This window comes from Heterodontus francisci, chromosome 17 (genome assembly GCF_036365525.1).
Source record: "Heterodontus francisci isolate sHetFra1 chromosome 17, sHetFra1.hap1, whole genome shotgun sequence".
Lineage (NCBI taxonomy): Eukaryota > Metazoa > Chordata > Chondrichthyes > Heterodontiformes > Heterodontidae > Heterodontus > Heterodontus francisci.
The window spans coordinates 65,969,947-65,985,220 of record NC_090387.1 but is presented as its reverse complement, the minus strand read 5'-3'; the positions used below and the strand labels follow the sequence as shown (position 1 = coordinate 65,985,220).

Below are 15,274 nucleotides of genomic sequence, written 5' to 3'. Positions count from 1 at the left end.
TCGAGAAACAGTAACAAGATATTGCCTCAAACTGTTCTACTTATCTTTTCTGTCCCTATTTTGCATGTTTATATCGCATGTGCACGCTAGCGTAAGCGCATCGTATATCCATAATCGGGAACCGTATTAGAGTTTAAGTTTAAGGTTTAATAAATTTCATCTTTCTGCTTTAAACCAAAGAAAGACTGTTGGCGTTCAGTTCTTTGCCTTATAATTGGAAACTGTGAACAAGGATTCACACAAAGGGGAGCTCAAAACACAGGTGTGTTTAAAAATTAAACCCAGTTACAATAAGACCCAGGTAAAGATAGCAAAAGACCCCAAGACATTGCTTACCTGGCCGTAACGGTACATTGCAGCAATGTGAAGAAATATGTATAAACTTAAATGTTCCCTGCTTGCCTGAATGAATGCAGCTCAAACAATACTCAAGAAGCTCAACACCATCCAAGACAAAGCTGCCTGCTTGACTGGCAACCCATCTACCACATTCACTCCCTCCACCACCAGCACACCTATAGGATATACAGCAGCAACTCGCCAAGGCTCCTTCAACAGCACATTCCAAACCCGCAACCTCTACCACATGGAACAAGGGCATGCTGTCTCTCGCTAATAAGTTCGTTTGTTTCCAAATGGGAGTAAATCCTGTCCCGAAAAATCCTCTCTAACAGTTTCCCTATCACTGACGTAAGGCTCACCGGCCTATAATTTCCTGGATTATCCTTGCCACCCTTCTTAAACAAAGGAACAACATTGGCTATTATCCAGTCCTCTGGGACCTCACCTGTAGCCAATGAGGATGCAAAGATTTCTGTCAAGACCCCAGCAATTTCTTCCCTTGCCTCCCCCAGTATTCTAGGGTAGATCCCGTCAGGCCCTGGGGACTTATCTACCTTAATGCTTTGCAAGACACCCAACACCTCCTCCTTTTTGATAATGAGATGACTGAGACTATCTGCACGCCCTTCCCGAGGCTCATCATCCACCAAGTCCTTCTCCTTGGTGAATACTGATGCAAAGTACTCATTTAGCACCTCGCCCATTTCCTCTGGCTCCACACATAGATTCCCATCTCTGTCCTTGAGTGGGCCAACCCTTTCCCTGGTTACCCTCTTGCTCTTTATATATGTATAAAAAGCCTTGGGATTTTCCTTAATCCTGTTTGCCAATGACTTTTCATGACCCCTTTTAGCCCTCTTAACTCCTTGCTTAAGTTCCTTCCTACTGTCTTTATATTCCTCAAGTGCTTCATCTGTTCCTAGCCTTCCAGCCCTTACAAATGCTTCCTTTTTCTTTTTGACTAGGCTCACAATATCCCGTGTTATCCAAGCTTCCCGAAACTTGCCAAACTTGTCTTTCTTCCTCACAGGAACATGCTGGTCCTGGATTCTAATCAGCTGACGTTTGAAAGACTCCCACATGTCAGATGTTGATTTACCCTCAAACAGCCACCCCCAATCTAAATTCTTCAGTTCCTGCCTAATATTGTTATAATTAGCCTTCCCCCAATTTAGCACCTTCACCCGAGGACTACTCTTATCCTTATCCACAAGTACCTTAAAACTTATGGAATTATGGTCACTGCTCCCGAAATGCTCCCCCACTGAAACTTCGACCACCTGGCCGGGCTCATTCCCCAATACCAGGTCCAGAATGGCCCCATCCCTAGTTGGACTATCTACGTATTGTTTCAAGAAGCCCTGCTGGATGCTCCTCACAAATTCTGCACCATCCAAGCCCCTAGCACTAAGTGAGTCCCAGTCAATATTGGGGAAGTTAAAATCACCCACCACTACAACCCTGTTACCTTTACATCTTTCCAAAATCTGTCTACATATCTGCTCCTCTACCTCCCGCTGGCTGTTGGGAGGCCTGTAGTAAATCCCCAACATCGTGACTGCACCCTTCCTATTCCTGAGCTCCACCCATATTGCCTCGCTGCATGACCCCTCCGAGGTGTCCTCCCGCAGTACAGCTGTGATATTCTCCTTAACCAGTAATACAACTCCCCCACCCCTTTTACATCCCCCTCTATCCCGCCTGAAGCTTCTAAAGCCTGGAACATTTAGCTGCCAATCCTGCCCTTCCCTCAACCAAGTCTCTGTAATAGCAACAACATCATAGTTCCAAGTACTAATCCAAGCTCTAAGTTCATCTGCCTTACCTGTTATACGTCTTGCATTGAAACAAATGCACTTCAGACCACCAGTCCCGCTGTGCTCAACAACATCTCCCTGCCTGCTCTTCCTTAGTCCTACTGGCCTTATTTACTATGTCCTCCTCATTTACTTCACTAGCTGTCCTACTGCTCTGGTTCCCACCCTCCCGCCACACTAGTTTAAACCCTCCCGAGTGACGCTAGCAAACCTTGCAGCCAGGATATTAGTGCCCTTCCAGTTTAGATGCAACCCGTCCTACTTGTATAGGTCCCATCTGTCCCTGAGGAGAGCCCAATGGTCCAGATATCTGAAACCCTCCCTTCTACACCAGCTGCTCAGCCACGTGTCTAGCTGCACTATCTTCCTATTTCTAGCCTCACTGGCATGTGGCACAGGGAGTAATCCAGAGATTACAACCCTAGAGGTCCTGTTTTTTTAGTTTACTACCTAACTCCCTAAACTCCCCCTGCAGGACCTCATCACTCTTCCTGCCTATGTCATTGGTACCAATGTGTACCACAACCTCTGGCTGTTCACCCTCCCCCTTCAGAATGCCCTCTGTCCGTTCAGAGACATCCTTGACCCTGGCACCAGGGAGGCAACATACCTTCCTGGAGTCTCTTTCACGTCCACAGAAGCGCCTATCTGTGCCCCTGGCTATAGAGTCCCCTATAACTATTGCTCTTCTGCGCTTTGTCCCTCCCTGCTGAACAACAGTGCCAACCGTGGTGCCACTGCTCTGGCTGCTGTTGTTTTCCCCTGATAGGCCATCCCCCCCAACAGTATCCAAAACGGTATACTTGTTAGAGAGGGGGATAGCCACAGGGGATTCCTGCACTGACTGCCTGCCCCTTCTAGCGGTCACCCATCTATCTGCCTGCACTTTGGGTGTAACCACTTCTCTAAAACTCCTGTCTATGACGCTTTCCGCCACCTGCATGCTCCTACGTGCATCCAGTTGCCGTTCCAACCGATCCATGCGGTCCGTGAGGAGCTGCAACTGGGTACACTTCCTGCAGATGTAGTCGCCCGGAACGCTGGAAGCGTCACGGACTTCCCACATCTCACAGGTGAAGCACTTCACCCCTCTAACTGTCATTTCTATCACTAATTAGTTAATTGATATAAAATAAATACTTATTAAATCCTTACTAAATTATGATACACTTCACTATGTGGTCCCTAGTGCTAGATTTCTACAATAAATATTAAATGCTGTCTAAATACAGTAATCTCCTACCTCTGGTTTAGTTACTCTACTTATGAATTAGTTAATTAGTGTTTTAATCAATTTTTATCAGTTTTATTTTCAAATTCGGTATAGATTCACTACCAGCCAATCAGGTCACAGCTTTCCTATGACGTCACTTTTTCAGTTTTTTTTCCCCACCCTGCTGAAGCTGCCGAATCACGAGGCAAGTACTTTATACTGAAACTTACCTTCCCAGCTGCCCCCTGACTTGCACTCTCACTGCTACCGCTGTTCAAAAAGCTGCCGCCGAATCGCTAGGTAAGTACTTTATACTGAAACTTACCTTCCTACCTGCCCCCTGGCTCGCAGTCTCACTGCTACCGCTGATCAAAAAGAAGCTGCCGAATCGCTGGGTAAGTACTTTATACTGAAACTTGCCTTCCCAGCTGCCCCCTGGCTCGCACTCTCACTGCTACCGCTGATCAAAAAGAAGCTGCCGAATCGCGAGGTAAGTACTTTATACTGAAACTTACCTTCCCACTTCCACACTAGAAAGTATGGACTCCAAGATCTGCGCCAAAGTTTGTGCCGGACTCCTCCATGCTTTTTGATATTGCCCGCAAGCTTTCGGGCAAGCCTGCCAATGCAACAAGCATTTCATTGTGCATATCTATCAGCCTTATTCTGTAGCCCATCCCATCAAATTGCTCATATGAACCCTTTGCAGCAGAACTCATCTGTGACCTTGCTTTCTGGCGAGCTGACACCTGAGCTACCCTTGTCCCCTGTCCAGTGTCTCACCACATGCAGATCCTGCCTCTAGCTGTCCTCTAAATTACGCGGTGTCAGTATCAGAGTTGATAGCTGTGTGTGTCTAGAACAAGTGAGTGTTTCTCTTCATCACTGTCTTACTGCTCTTCCACCATTACCTGGTCAGGTTGCACATCTTGGGTATCTGAAAGGACAAAGGCACAAGAGTAGAGCTGTGAGAGGAGTGGCGGAGCAAGAGGTGCATGCTTACACATCTGCAACTTGTAAATCAGAAGAGATTATGAGATGGGGAAGTGGATTATGAGGAGATTAGTTATGGGATACTGTCTTCTTCAGTGGTTTCACCCCAGTTGCTGGCCACGTCCTCAGCCATAGTTGCTCCAATGATGATGGCCAGTGTCTCCTCCATGGGCTAAGGGCATGCAACTATGCTGGTCCCCTGCCAGTTAGCTCCTGCTGCATTTGGCTATGTGGCAACTCGTCCTGCAAGATAGAGGGAAATGTGTCAGTGAATGTGTTACCATCTGCTTGGGTGATGTAGCTGACATGGTTAAACAGCTGACAGTGTGTGCAAGCTGTGAGATGTGGGTGTGAGGCTTGCAGCAGTGCTAAGTGTGTTGAATATGAGGTGAAGCTATGAATGTTGGGTATGTATCATGATAGATTGTTGATAAATGAGTGACGGGGCTGTGGTACATTGAGCAGTGTGTGAAGCTAATGGGGTATGGCATTTGAAGGTACATTCAGTGATTTGGTTCCTTATGTGAGGTCATTGAACTTTTTGCAGCATCCAGGTCCTCAGGGCATTGACCACCATGGCTCCCTGTCCCACTGCCTCGCAAAGGTTGTCTAGAGGGCCTCCTGGCCTCCGGTTGATAGATCGCATCTCTCCTCTACACCTCCTTCAGCAAGATGTCCAGTGCCGGTCAGAGAATCTTGGAGTATGCTTTCTCCCCTGTTGTGCCTTAATGCACAATTCCTCCTACTCAGACTCACTTCCACAAACAGCTCCAGCACCTGCTCCAGCCAGAACACACCACCACTTTAAAGAGGTACAGGCAAGCTTTAAGTGGTGCTAGCCTTGCATAAACTTGGGACCCTTGCTGAGGCATGCAACCTGATCAATGAAAACCCATCAGATGTTGATGGTGGGGGTTTCAGTGATGGAAATACCACTGAATATCATGGGGAGATGGTTAAATTCTCTCTTGTAGGAGATGGTCATTGCCTGGCATCTGTGTGGCGCAAATGTTACTTGCTACTCATCAGCACATTCAGTGCTGGTTGCATGCAGCAATCATGCAATTTAGCATGCTGCACTAAGTTGGTGTACTACTTGCATCAGAAGCAATGGATGCATGTTAATTTCATGTCACGATCCCTGCTCTTTTTTTAAAATTCATTTATGTGATGTGGGCATCGCTGGCTGTGTAAATGGTACAAACTGCTGCCACTGTCAGTTGGTGGTAGAGCGAGTGAACGTTTAAGGTGGTGGGTGGGATGCCAATCAAGCAGGTTTCTTGTCCTGGATGATGTCGAGCTTCTTGAACGTCATTGGAGATACACTCTTTCAGACAGTGGAGAGCATTTCATCACACTTCTGACTTGTGCCTTGTAGATGGTGGACAGGCTTTGGGGTGTCAGGAGGTGAGTTACTCATTGCAGAATTCCCAGCTTCTGACCTGCCCTTGCAGCCACAGTATTTATATAACTGGTCTAGTTAAGTTTCTGATCAATGAAAACCCATCAGATGTTGATGGTGGGGGTTTCAGTGATGGAAATACCATTGAATATCATGGGGAGATGGTTAAATTCTCTCTTGTAGGAGATGGTCATTGCCTGGCACAAATGTTACTTGCTACTCATCAGCTCAAGCCTGAATGTTGTCCAGGTCTTGCTGCATGCAATGCAGACTGCTTCAGTATCTGAGGAGTTCTGAATGGTACTGAACACTGTGTAATCATCAGTGAACATGCCCACTTCTGACCTTATAATGGAGGGAAGGTCACTGATGAAGCAGCTAAGGATGGTTGAGCTTAGGTTACTACCCTGAGGGACCGCAGCAATGTCCTGGGGCTGAGATGATTGCGGTTAGGTACGACACCAACCAGTGCAGAGTCTTCCCCTCCATTTCCCATTGATTTCAATTTTGCTAGGGCTCCTTGATGCCACATTCGGTCAAATGCTGCTTTGATGTCAAGGGCAGTCACTCTCACTTCAGCTCTTTCATTCATGTTTGGATCAAGGGCATAATGAGGTCTGGAGCCGAGTGGCTCTGGCAGAACCTAACTGAGCATCGATGAGCAGGGTATTGTTGACTAAGTGCCGCTTGATAGCACTATCGACAACACTTTCCATCATTTTGCTGATGGGGCAGTAATTGGCTGGATTGGATTTATCCTGCTTCTTTGCACAGGGAATACTTGGACAATTTTCCAAATTATAGGGTAGATGTCAGTGTTGTAGTTGTACTGGAACAGTTTGGCTAGGGGGCATGGCTAGTTATGGTTCACAGGTCTTCAGTACTACAGCCAGGAAGTTGTCAGGGCCCATACATCGTCTTTGCTGTATCCAGTGCCTTCAGCCGTTCCTTGATGTCATGTGGAGTGAATCAAATTGGCTGAAACTGGTATCTGTGATACTGAGGACCTCAGGGAGAGACCAAGATGGATCATTCACTTGGTACTTCCGGCTGAAGATGTTTGCAAATACTTCTACCTTGTCTTTTGCACTGATATGCTGGGCTCTGCCATCATTGAGAATGGGGATGTTTGCGGAGTCTCCTCTTCCAGTCAGTTGTTCAATTGTTTAATTTTCCACTACCACTCATGACTGGACATGGCAGGCATGCAGAGCTTTGATCTGATCCACTGGTTGAGAGATCACTTAACTCTATTGCATGCTGCTCCACTGTCTAGCATGCATATCGTCCTGTGTTATAGCTTCATCAGGTTGGCTCCTCATTATTAGGTATGCCTGGTGCAGCATCTGGCATGCTTGCCTCATTGAACTAGGCTTGGTCCTCTGGCTGGATTGTAATGATAGAGTGAAGGATATGCTGGGCCATGAGGTTACTGATCATGGTTCAATTCAATTATGCGACTGCTGATGGCTCACAATGCCCCATAGATGCCCAGTTTTAAGCTGGTAGATCTGTTCTGCATCTATTCCATTTAGTACAGTGGTAGTGACACACAACAAAATGAAGGGTGTCCTCAGCGTGAAGGCAGGACTTGTGCGCTCAGCTCAGTTGGAAAACAGAGCCTCAATGACCTCTCTTATGCAACAGTGGACAGCAAACCAGGAAATGTTGCACATATCACCTACTCCAGCCTGGAAGGAGCCCAATGCAAAAAGTTCAAGGCCATGGCAACCTTCACATCCACTGCTGTCCTTGTCCTGCTCTGAGATTGCAATTGTTGCTGCAGCAGATTTCAGTGAGGATATGCTTACTGAAGCACAGAGGTCTGACACACCGTTTCTCGCTGAGGTCCAGGCAGGAGAATTGCTTCCTGAACACCCTAGATGGATATGGTCTCCGCTAGGAATCCTTCTTCCCCTCCTCCTCCCACTCCCTCTTCCAGCAGCTTGTCTTGCTCGGAGTCCCCTCTGCTCATTCTCCGTCAAGGTGCAGGCCAAGGGATATGCATACTACTGCACCGATGTCTGGAAGCAAGTGGTTTCTGCAGAATCCTTGATGCCAGAACAATGTCCTTCAGTGCGTGTCACACAACCCTCTGTAGACTTTGGCAACTTGAAACAACTCTAGAAATCACCAAACACTTCCACAATCACAGCAACAGCCAGCAGAAATCAATTAGCAACTAGCCTATAAATAGTTGATGATTCCTTTAAATAGCACTGGTGCAGGGGTGCGGTGGGTTTCTTCTGCTGAAAGCATGTTCAGCCGTACACTCCAAGATGTCACCACTGACATCAAAGATCTGCCTATTCTGCATACTTCCGGCGGATGTTCCCTGCACGCACCAAACACCCTCGCCAAAATGGCATCCAGCATGGCTCGCACCAGAAGTGCAAACAATACTCATAGCACCAAAAATCTGGGCACTAAAGCCGATTCTCACTGCCAAGGACTACAAAGATTTTTTTTTATTTAAAGTGAATTGGCTTTGTTCCATCCACCAAATAAGCTGGATTTCAGTAAACTGGCAGAAAGAGCAAGATGGATAAAGTGACTTGAGCACTTTAAAATTCCTTCAGGCTTAGTTAAGAAAGATGACTGAATCATATTAACATTGAAATATTCAGTAGGGGAGGAAGCGGTAGAGATTTTGCGTTCTTCACAAATGTTTGAAAATTAAGCAGGTATTTTGAAACATTAGTAAATCACATATATAGTCTGATTGGTAGACAATAGGTAATAGTGTATGGGCAGTTATCGAATTGGCATCCAGTTACCAGTAGAGTGCCACAAAGTACAGCATTGGCTCTGCTGTGATTTATAATTCTTATAAATGATTTAGAGGAAGGCATTGCGTCCAAAGTGGCCAAATTTTCAAATTACACAAATTGAGAGCAGTGACAAATGATGAGTATCCATGTGCACAAATGAAAAAGAATCTTCACAAGTTCTATCATTGGGCAGTGAAATGGAAGATGCAATTTAATACAGGGAAATGTAAGGCAATGAGATTTGGTAGTGGAAAGGTTGGTTTGGATTATGTGTTAATGGGAACATACTTGAGGTATCAGAGAAGGAAAGAGATCTTGGAGTTTTAGTGGATGCATCACTAAAATCATCAACACAATGTTCCCAGACTGTTAAAACAAAGCAGAATGTTGGGATACATAGCTAAGGATATAAATATAAACCACAGAAGTAATTTTTAAACTATATTTGGCTCCAGTGAGACCACATCTAAAGTACCATGTGCAATTTTGATCTCCTTATTCCAAAAACATTACTGGAGGAGGTACTCAGAGGTGCAGCATGTTTGATCCCAGAACTTCAGGGAATGATGTCTGAGGAAAAGAGAAGACTGAGAAGGGCTATGTTAGAAATATTTAAAATTATGAAAGATTCGGATAAATTTAGAGGTGAAATTGGTCCACGCCAGCAGCACGAAACAGACTTGTGAATCGGCAGCCGATTAATCACCTCACCCAATATTCTTGCTGCTGAAATTCAAAAGAACAGTTCAAACTCTTTTTGGAAGCTTGTTTCCTAGTCTCACTGTCCTTTTACTTGGTTTGAAACTAAAAATCTTGGCAATAATATAAACTGGCATGTTAAAAAAATCGACTGCCAATTCACTTTGAGCCGGTTTCATGCTGCTGGCGTAAAACCAATTTCACCTCCATTGAATCCAAGTAAACTTTTCAGCCATGTACAGAGTTTAAGCACAAGGGGCCATATTTACAAATTAAGGACCAAAGAGAAAAGGAAATACTGGAGAAATCTTTTTACTGTAAGGATGGTATGTGGAAGAGATTACCAGCATAGGCGGTAGAACAGAAGACAATATGTTTCAAAGAAGAACAAGACAGAATCAGGTCTACAAATGGAATTCAGGGTTACTAGAAATGCACCAGGGGAATACTATGGTTAGGTGGACCATAGGTCTTCTCCTACCTGAAACTATTACTGTTACTAAGATACTAGCTGTAGGAAGTTTTAATAATTCCAAAATTGTTTGGACAGGGTAAATGTTAGCATTGAGAAAGTCAAGGATTTTTTGTGCAGTGTTTTCAGGACTGTTCATAATTACCTGAAGAAAAACTTGTTATATGCACTTAATGAATATATGAGATACACTGCTATAATAGATGATCAAAAATGAGGTGATTAAAATTAGTTGAAAATGTCAACTTTATAAAAATAACTTCAGTATGTGATAAATTTATGCAAACATAATTTTAGACAGCAAATGCATTTGGCCTCTGCAGGCAATTAGAATGAAATGTAATTAACAGTAAACCTAATATAAGCACCTGACATGCTTAAAAAGAACGCCATTGCCAAAAATATATAGCTTCATCCCATCAAGACTGCTCTCAATGCAAAGCTGCCCTAGTGCTGAATCTGGGTATTTCACTAATAATTCCAGGACAAGGACATATAATGGTTTATCTGCCGAACCACATACAGAATTACAACCCTCCTCGGAATGATGTATAGAACTGCCAGGGATGGAGACATCTTTGGAACTACCACCTATAATAAGAGAAAGGTGAAAATTAATTCACATAATTAATGACTGCAAGCGGCCACAAAACATATTAGGGTAGATTTTCAACTTTCCATCCAGGCATAAAATTGCCATTGTAGATCTGTGCCCAAGTTTCATTTCCATTTTGATCTTTAAATGCTATTTTAACACGTAGGTGGCCAGTTCAAAATCTACTCCACTCCTTTTTTTTTTATTATATACAAACCTTACATCATATCCTGATTCCCAAAATTCACAATAACCATTCATTACACTGTAATGTTTCCTACATTACAACAGTAACTATGCTTCAAAAGTACTTTGTTAGCTATGTAAAATGGTTTGAGACATGAACACAAGCCTTTTTTCAAACACTAATGGCATCTTAGATACTGTACAGGATTTTATTTACAAAATTATCCCTTGAAAGTACTAGTTTAAAAAAATTAAAATAATAGTGGCTACATCCACCCATTACAAACGTTGGGTTCAAAACGATGAGTAGATATATTTAGGTTAACACAAATATCATTTAAGAAGTATTTAGATGAGCACTTGAAAACTAGTTTAGTTTTAAACTAAACTAAACTAAACTATATCACACAAGGCTACGGGCCAAGTGCTGGAAAATGGGACTAGAATAGTTGGGTGCTTGATGGCCAGCACAGACACGATGGGTCGAAGGGCCTGTTTCTGTGCTGTAAAACCCTATGACTCTGACTCAATCTAAACCACAACTAATGTGGTTATGGTTCTTTAAAATTATAATAACAGAGAATAATGTAACACCACTGCTTAGTCAGTGCAGCACCAACACTGAATTGCTGACGCTTACTCTTTTCGTATGTTTTATTTCTTATGTTTATATGTTTTCCACCCTCATTAGCACAACTTTAGGGTAGATATTTCAATGGGTTTAATAATTTGTCAACTGATGCTATCATTAAGTTTCAGTTCTGGTAATATTTTTAAACTAAGCCAAAGTAAATTGCACATGATTAATCCTGTTAGCTGTCACCGTTAAATGATCAGCAATTCTCAATAGAAACAATCTACAAATTTTATATGAACATAGCAATGCTATTCCAAGTTTCCCCATGTATAAAATGCATAGCTATGTAATCCAATAGCCCCTAAATTGTTTCTTCGAACATGTTTGACAGGTTTCTTTTCTATAGATTTGATAAATTATTAAAAGTTCCTTTGGGTACGCTTTTAACTCTTGTTGACTCACCTATTTCCATCCGAAACAATTTCACAGCTTTGATGAGCTCTGGAATTTGAAGCATCTCTATCTCAGTCACAAGAACATCTATTTCTGAAAATTTATCAGGTACAAGTAGTTTCCCAGTCTGAAGGAAATTTGCTGTAAAATTAAATTTTAAACCAAGTTTATAATTCTAATTTAATTCTGATTCACTTACTATCAACACTGATCAAATAACTATCAATATAAATATTATGTACAACTTGCATTTATATAGCACCGTTAACATAGAAAATGTCCCATAACACTTTACAGGAAGAACAATAAAGGTGTAACAGATGATAAGCCATGGTAGAAGAGCTAGAACATGTTATATTCCAGAAAGCCAGGTGGTGAAGGATAGGACTGGAGCCAATTTTGACAGAATTTATTTACAGAGATACACATTACATACATGCACCTCCTAACCCAATGACCACAGTCTCAAAATGTTCCCATTTATTGGAGCACAAGTGAATCTCCAGTTAATGCCACCACCTGTATATAATTAAACACAATTAATATACAATTAACATGTGACTGAAAAAATGGAGAACATTCAGACAATATTCTGGTGATGAATAGATAGATTGCATGCATTGAAACTCAAACTTGGACTGAACAGGATGCCAAAGTTTGGCATGGCTTAATTCAGCTTGGATGGAAACAGTAGCAAAAGAATGGAGTTTAAGGTGGGGGCCAAAATATAATGGCTTCAGTCTTAATGTTCAATAGGAGAAATTCTTGACTCATCCATGAGATACTCCGATAACACAAAAGTGGGTTGCGGGAAGTGTGAAGAGCTAGAGCTGGGTTTCATCAGCATACAGATTAATGTCGACCTGCAGATTGGATCACCAAAAGACAGTGTGTAGATGAGGAAGAAAAAAGAGAAACAAGGTAGATTTTTGGGGATCTCTGGAGGCATCTGTGAGGGAGGAGGAAGAGAAATAGTTACTAGAGAGGCATTGAGACAAATATGAGCAGAACCACACAAAGTTAGTCCCTCAATTTTGGGCAACAATTGAGAGCAGGATGATGAGATGTAACGTGCTGAAAGAATGAGAAGAGCAAGGAAGGATAACCAACATAGCAGTCACAGAGGACACCGTTTACAACTTTGACGAAGAGGTCTCAGTAATGTTAGCAAGGTGGAAGCCAGACTGAAAGGATTCAAACAGGGAGTTTTGAAAGAGAGCAGCATGGAATTAGTTATGACACATTCAAGTACCCTAGAGCAGGGAGGTTAGAAATGGACAGTATTTGGAGAAGATGAATGAGCAAAGAAAAGGATGTTGCCTAGATAGCCAGCTTTTTACAATATTGGTATGAAATAGGGTCAGGAAAGGTAATTAGTGATCAGAATTTGAGTAAGAAGGGAATCAAAGGAGCAACAGATGGGGCATATGAAAGAAATAAGGTTGCAGAGGATCGATGGTGGAGGTAAGAGAGGAACTGGAAAGTGACAGGGTACTTGGAGTTAGCTGAGTGGGGAGCTAGAAGAGTGGTCATAAGAGTGGTCTGACATTAATAAGATAAACAAAAATTAGATAGCTTTCTCCTTCCCCCAATGGCTGTTATTAAATCCAATAAAAGCAGAATGGAATCATGCAAAACAGGAAGATCCTAGGTTTCACCCTCGGCCTGAAGTGAAGTTCGCTGATGTAAGATTAGTTTCAACATCCTGTTACAAGTGCTTCCATTTTATTTGTTAAGTTATGAGGATGTGTGCGTTAAAATTGAAAAGATGCCATAGATGCTGGAACTTCATGTTTTGTTTTTTTTAAAAAAGAGGTCATCAGTAGGTCTTTTGGACTGAGCTTGTAAACGACAGTTACTGGAAGAATCAAGGAGTGCAAGAAACTAGCCTTTACTGGAAGGCACCTGTCTTCAAATAATTAGCCAACAGGGTTTTTTTTTTGACTTGGGGAAAGATGTTTACAAAGAAGCGACAGGTCAAGATTTATAGTGGTCAGGAGGCTTGACTCTTGTGACATTGTTTTTGGTTTCGCTTTGGACAGTGAGTTGGTGACATAGACAGTATTTTTTTTTTAAAGTTAAAGAAAGCTTGCCAAGGGAGAAAACCCCAACTCAGCTTGTTCCAGTTCTTTGAAAAGCCTGCCAGTTTTCCATCTTTTTGAGAAGTGGTGAGAAGCAAATGTAAGAAACTGTCTGAAACCTCTGTAGCTGTGTTTTTTCTGGAAAGCCTACCCAAACTGATCTTCAACATTGCCTGACAAGGACTGATCTAGGAAGATCCCAGTGACAGCCATCTATGCGTATTTGGAACACCAAACCAAAACAAAGGACATCTGATATCTTTCCATATCTTCTCTTTTTCTCTTCAAGAATTAGCAAGTAGTTGACCAAAGCATCCTTTTTGTAACAGAGCTCCAAAGAGTAAATCTCTTTTTTTGGTTAACTGATGTATGTGTGTGTACACACACGCATGCGTGAGGGGTTAAAGTAAAAAAGGAACTTTTATATTTCAATCTGTATGTTAATGCTTTGCTTCATTACTGGTCAAGACTTCTTTTATAATAAACTGATACATTTTGTTGTTTATGAAAGAAACCTAGTTGGTGTATTTTATTCTGGGATAAAAATGGAGTTTATGATTGACCATATCGGTAACTGGGAAAAAATTTAAATATATGTTGTGACCTGTGGAGAAGTGGAACTAGAAAAACAGTGCACACCTCCCGCCTCAGTCTTACAATTGGGGGTTCTTTGCAGGATAACCCAACGCCCACAACATACAATTGTAAGTGGGGTATTAATAATTGAAAAGAGGAAAAGGAAAAAAAAAGGTTTCTTGTGCAGTAGATTAAAGTTTACTCTACCGGAATGTCTTTATCAGCTGCTGCAACCTTTCTGGGGAAGGAGGATGTATCCCTGAGTGATTTGAGAAACTTAACCAAGGTTAAACTAAAGGATTTGGCAGACCTGTTGGTGTTAGAGTTAAAGCCAGGAGCTGAGAAAGCAGACATAACTGAAGTAATAGCACACCATTTGAAGTTGGAAGGAGGCGGCAAACCAGAGGGTAGTACAGTTGAACTAGCTAACATTCAGATACAGATGAAGCAGCTTGAGCAGGAACAAGAAATTGAAAAACTTAAGCTTAACAAAGAAAATGAAATAGAAATGAAAAAACTTGAGCAGGAAAAAGAATTTGACAATGAAAAACTTGAACTAGAATTTCAAAAAGTTGCAAGAAAAAGGGGTGGTCCTGACTCCAGTGAAAGTTCTGGTGAGGAAAGATCGGATTCCAGCCCAGGACCCAGTGGAGAGCGGTTTAAATTTGTGCAAGCCCTCCCTAAGTTTGAGGAAAGGGATGTAGAGGCATTTTTAATTTCTTTTGAAAAGAAAGCCAAACAGATGAAATGGCCAAAGGAAAGCTGGACACTGCTTATGCAAAGCAGGCTAATGGGCAGAGCTCATGAACTTTATGCCATGCTTTTTAAGGAGGATTCTACAGATTATGAGTTGGCAAAAAAGGCTATTCTTGTTGTGTATGTGTTGGTCCCTGAAGCTTACCGGCAGAAATTTCGGAACCTCCAGAGATTGTCCAGGCAGACCTATATAGAATTTGAGGGGAGTAAAGCAAATTAATTTTGATCGTTGGATATGGGCACTGAAGGTAGAGGCCATGTATGAGAACATTAGGGAACTAATTCTCCTGGAAGAATTTAAAAATTTACTCCCTCTGTTAGTAAGAATCCATGTAGAGAAC

General features: G+C 42.4%; 1 protein-coding gene across 1 annotated transcript in view; it reads right to left on the bottom strand.

Annotated features, from left to right (window-relative positions):
* LOC137378594 (BTB/POZ domain-containing protein KCTD19-like) overlaps positions 1-15,274 on the bottom strand; it is a 121,405-nt gene that overhangs the window by 79,255 nt on the left and 26,876 nt on the right. Inside the window, exons 5-6 of the mRNA XM_068048895.1 lie at positions 11,530-11,661; positions 10,078-10,300 (exon numbers count right to left, since the gene is read on the bottom strand). Coding sequence (XP_067904996.1) covers positions 10,078-10,300; positions 11,530-11,661 — 355 coding nt within the window. The remainder of the gene's footprint in view (positions 1-10,077; positions 10,301-11,529; positions 11,662-15,274) is intronic.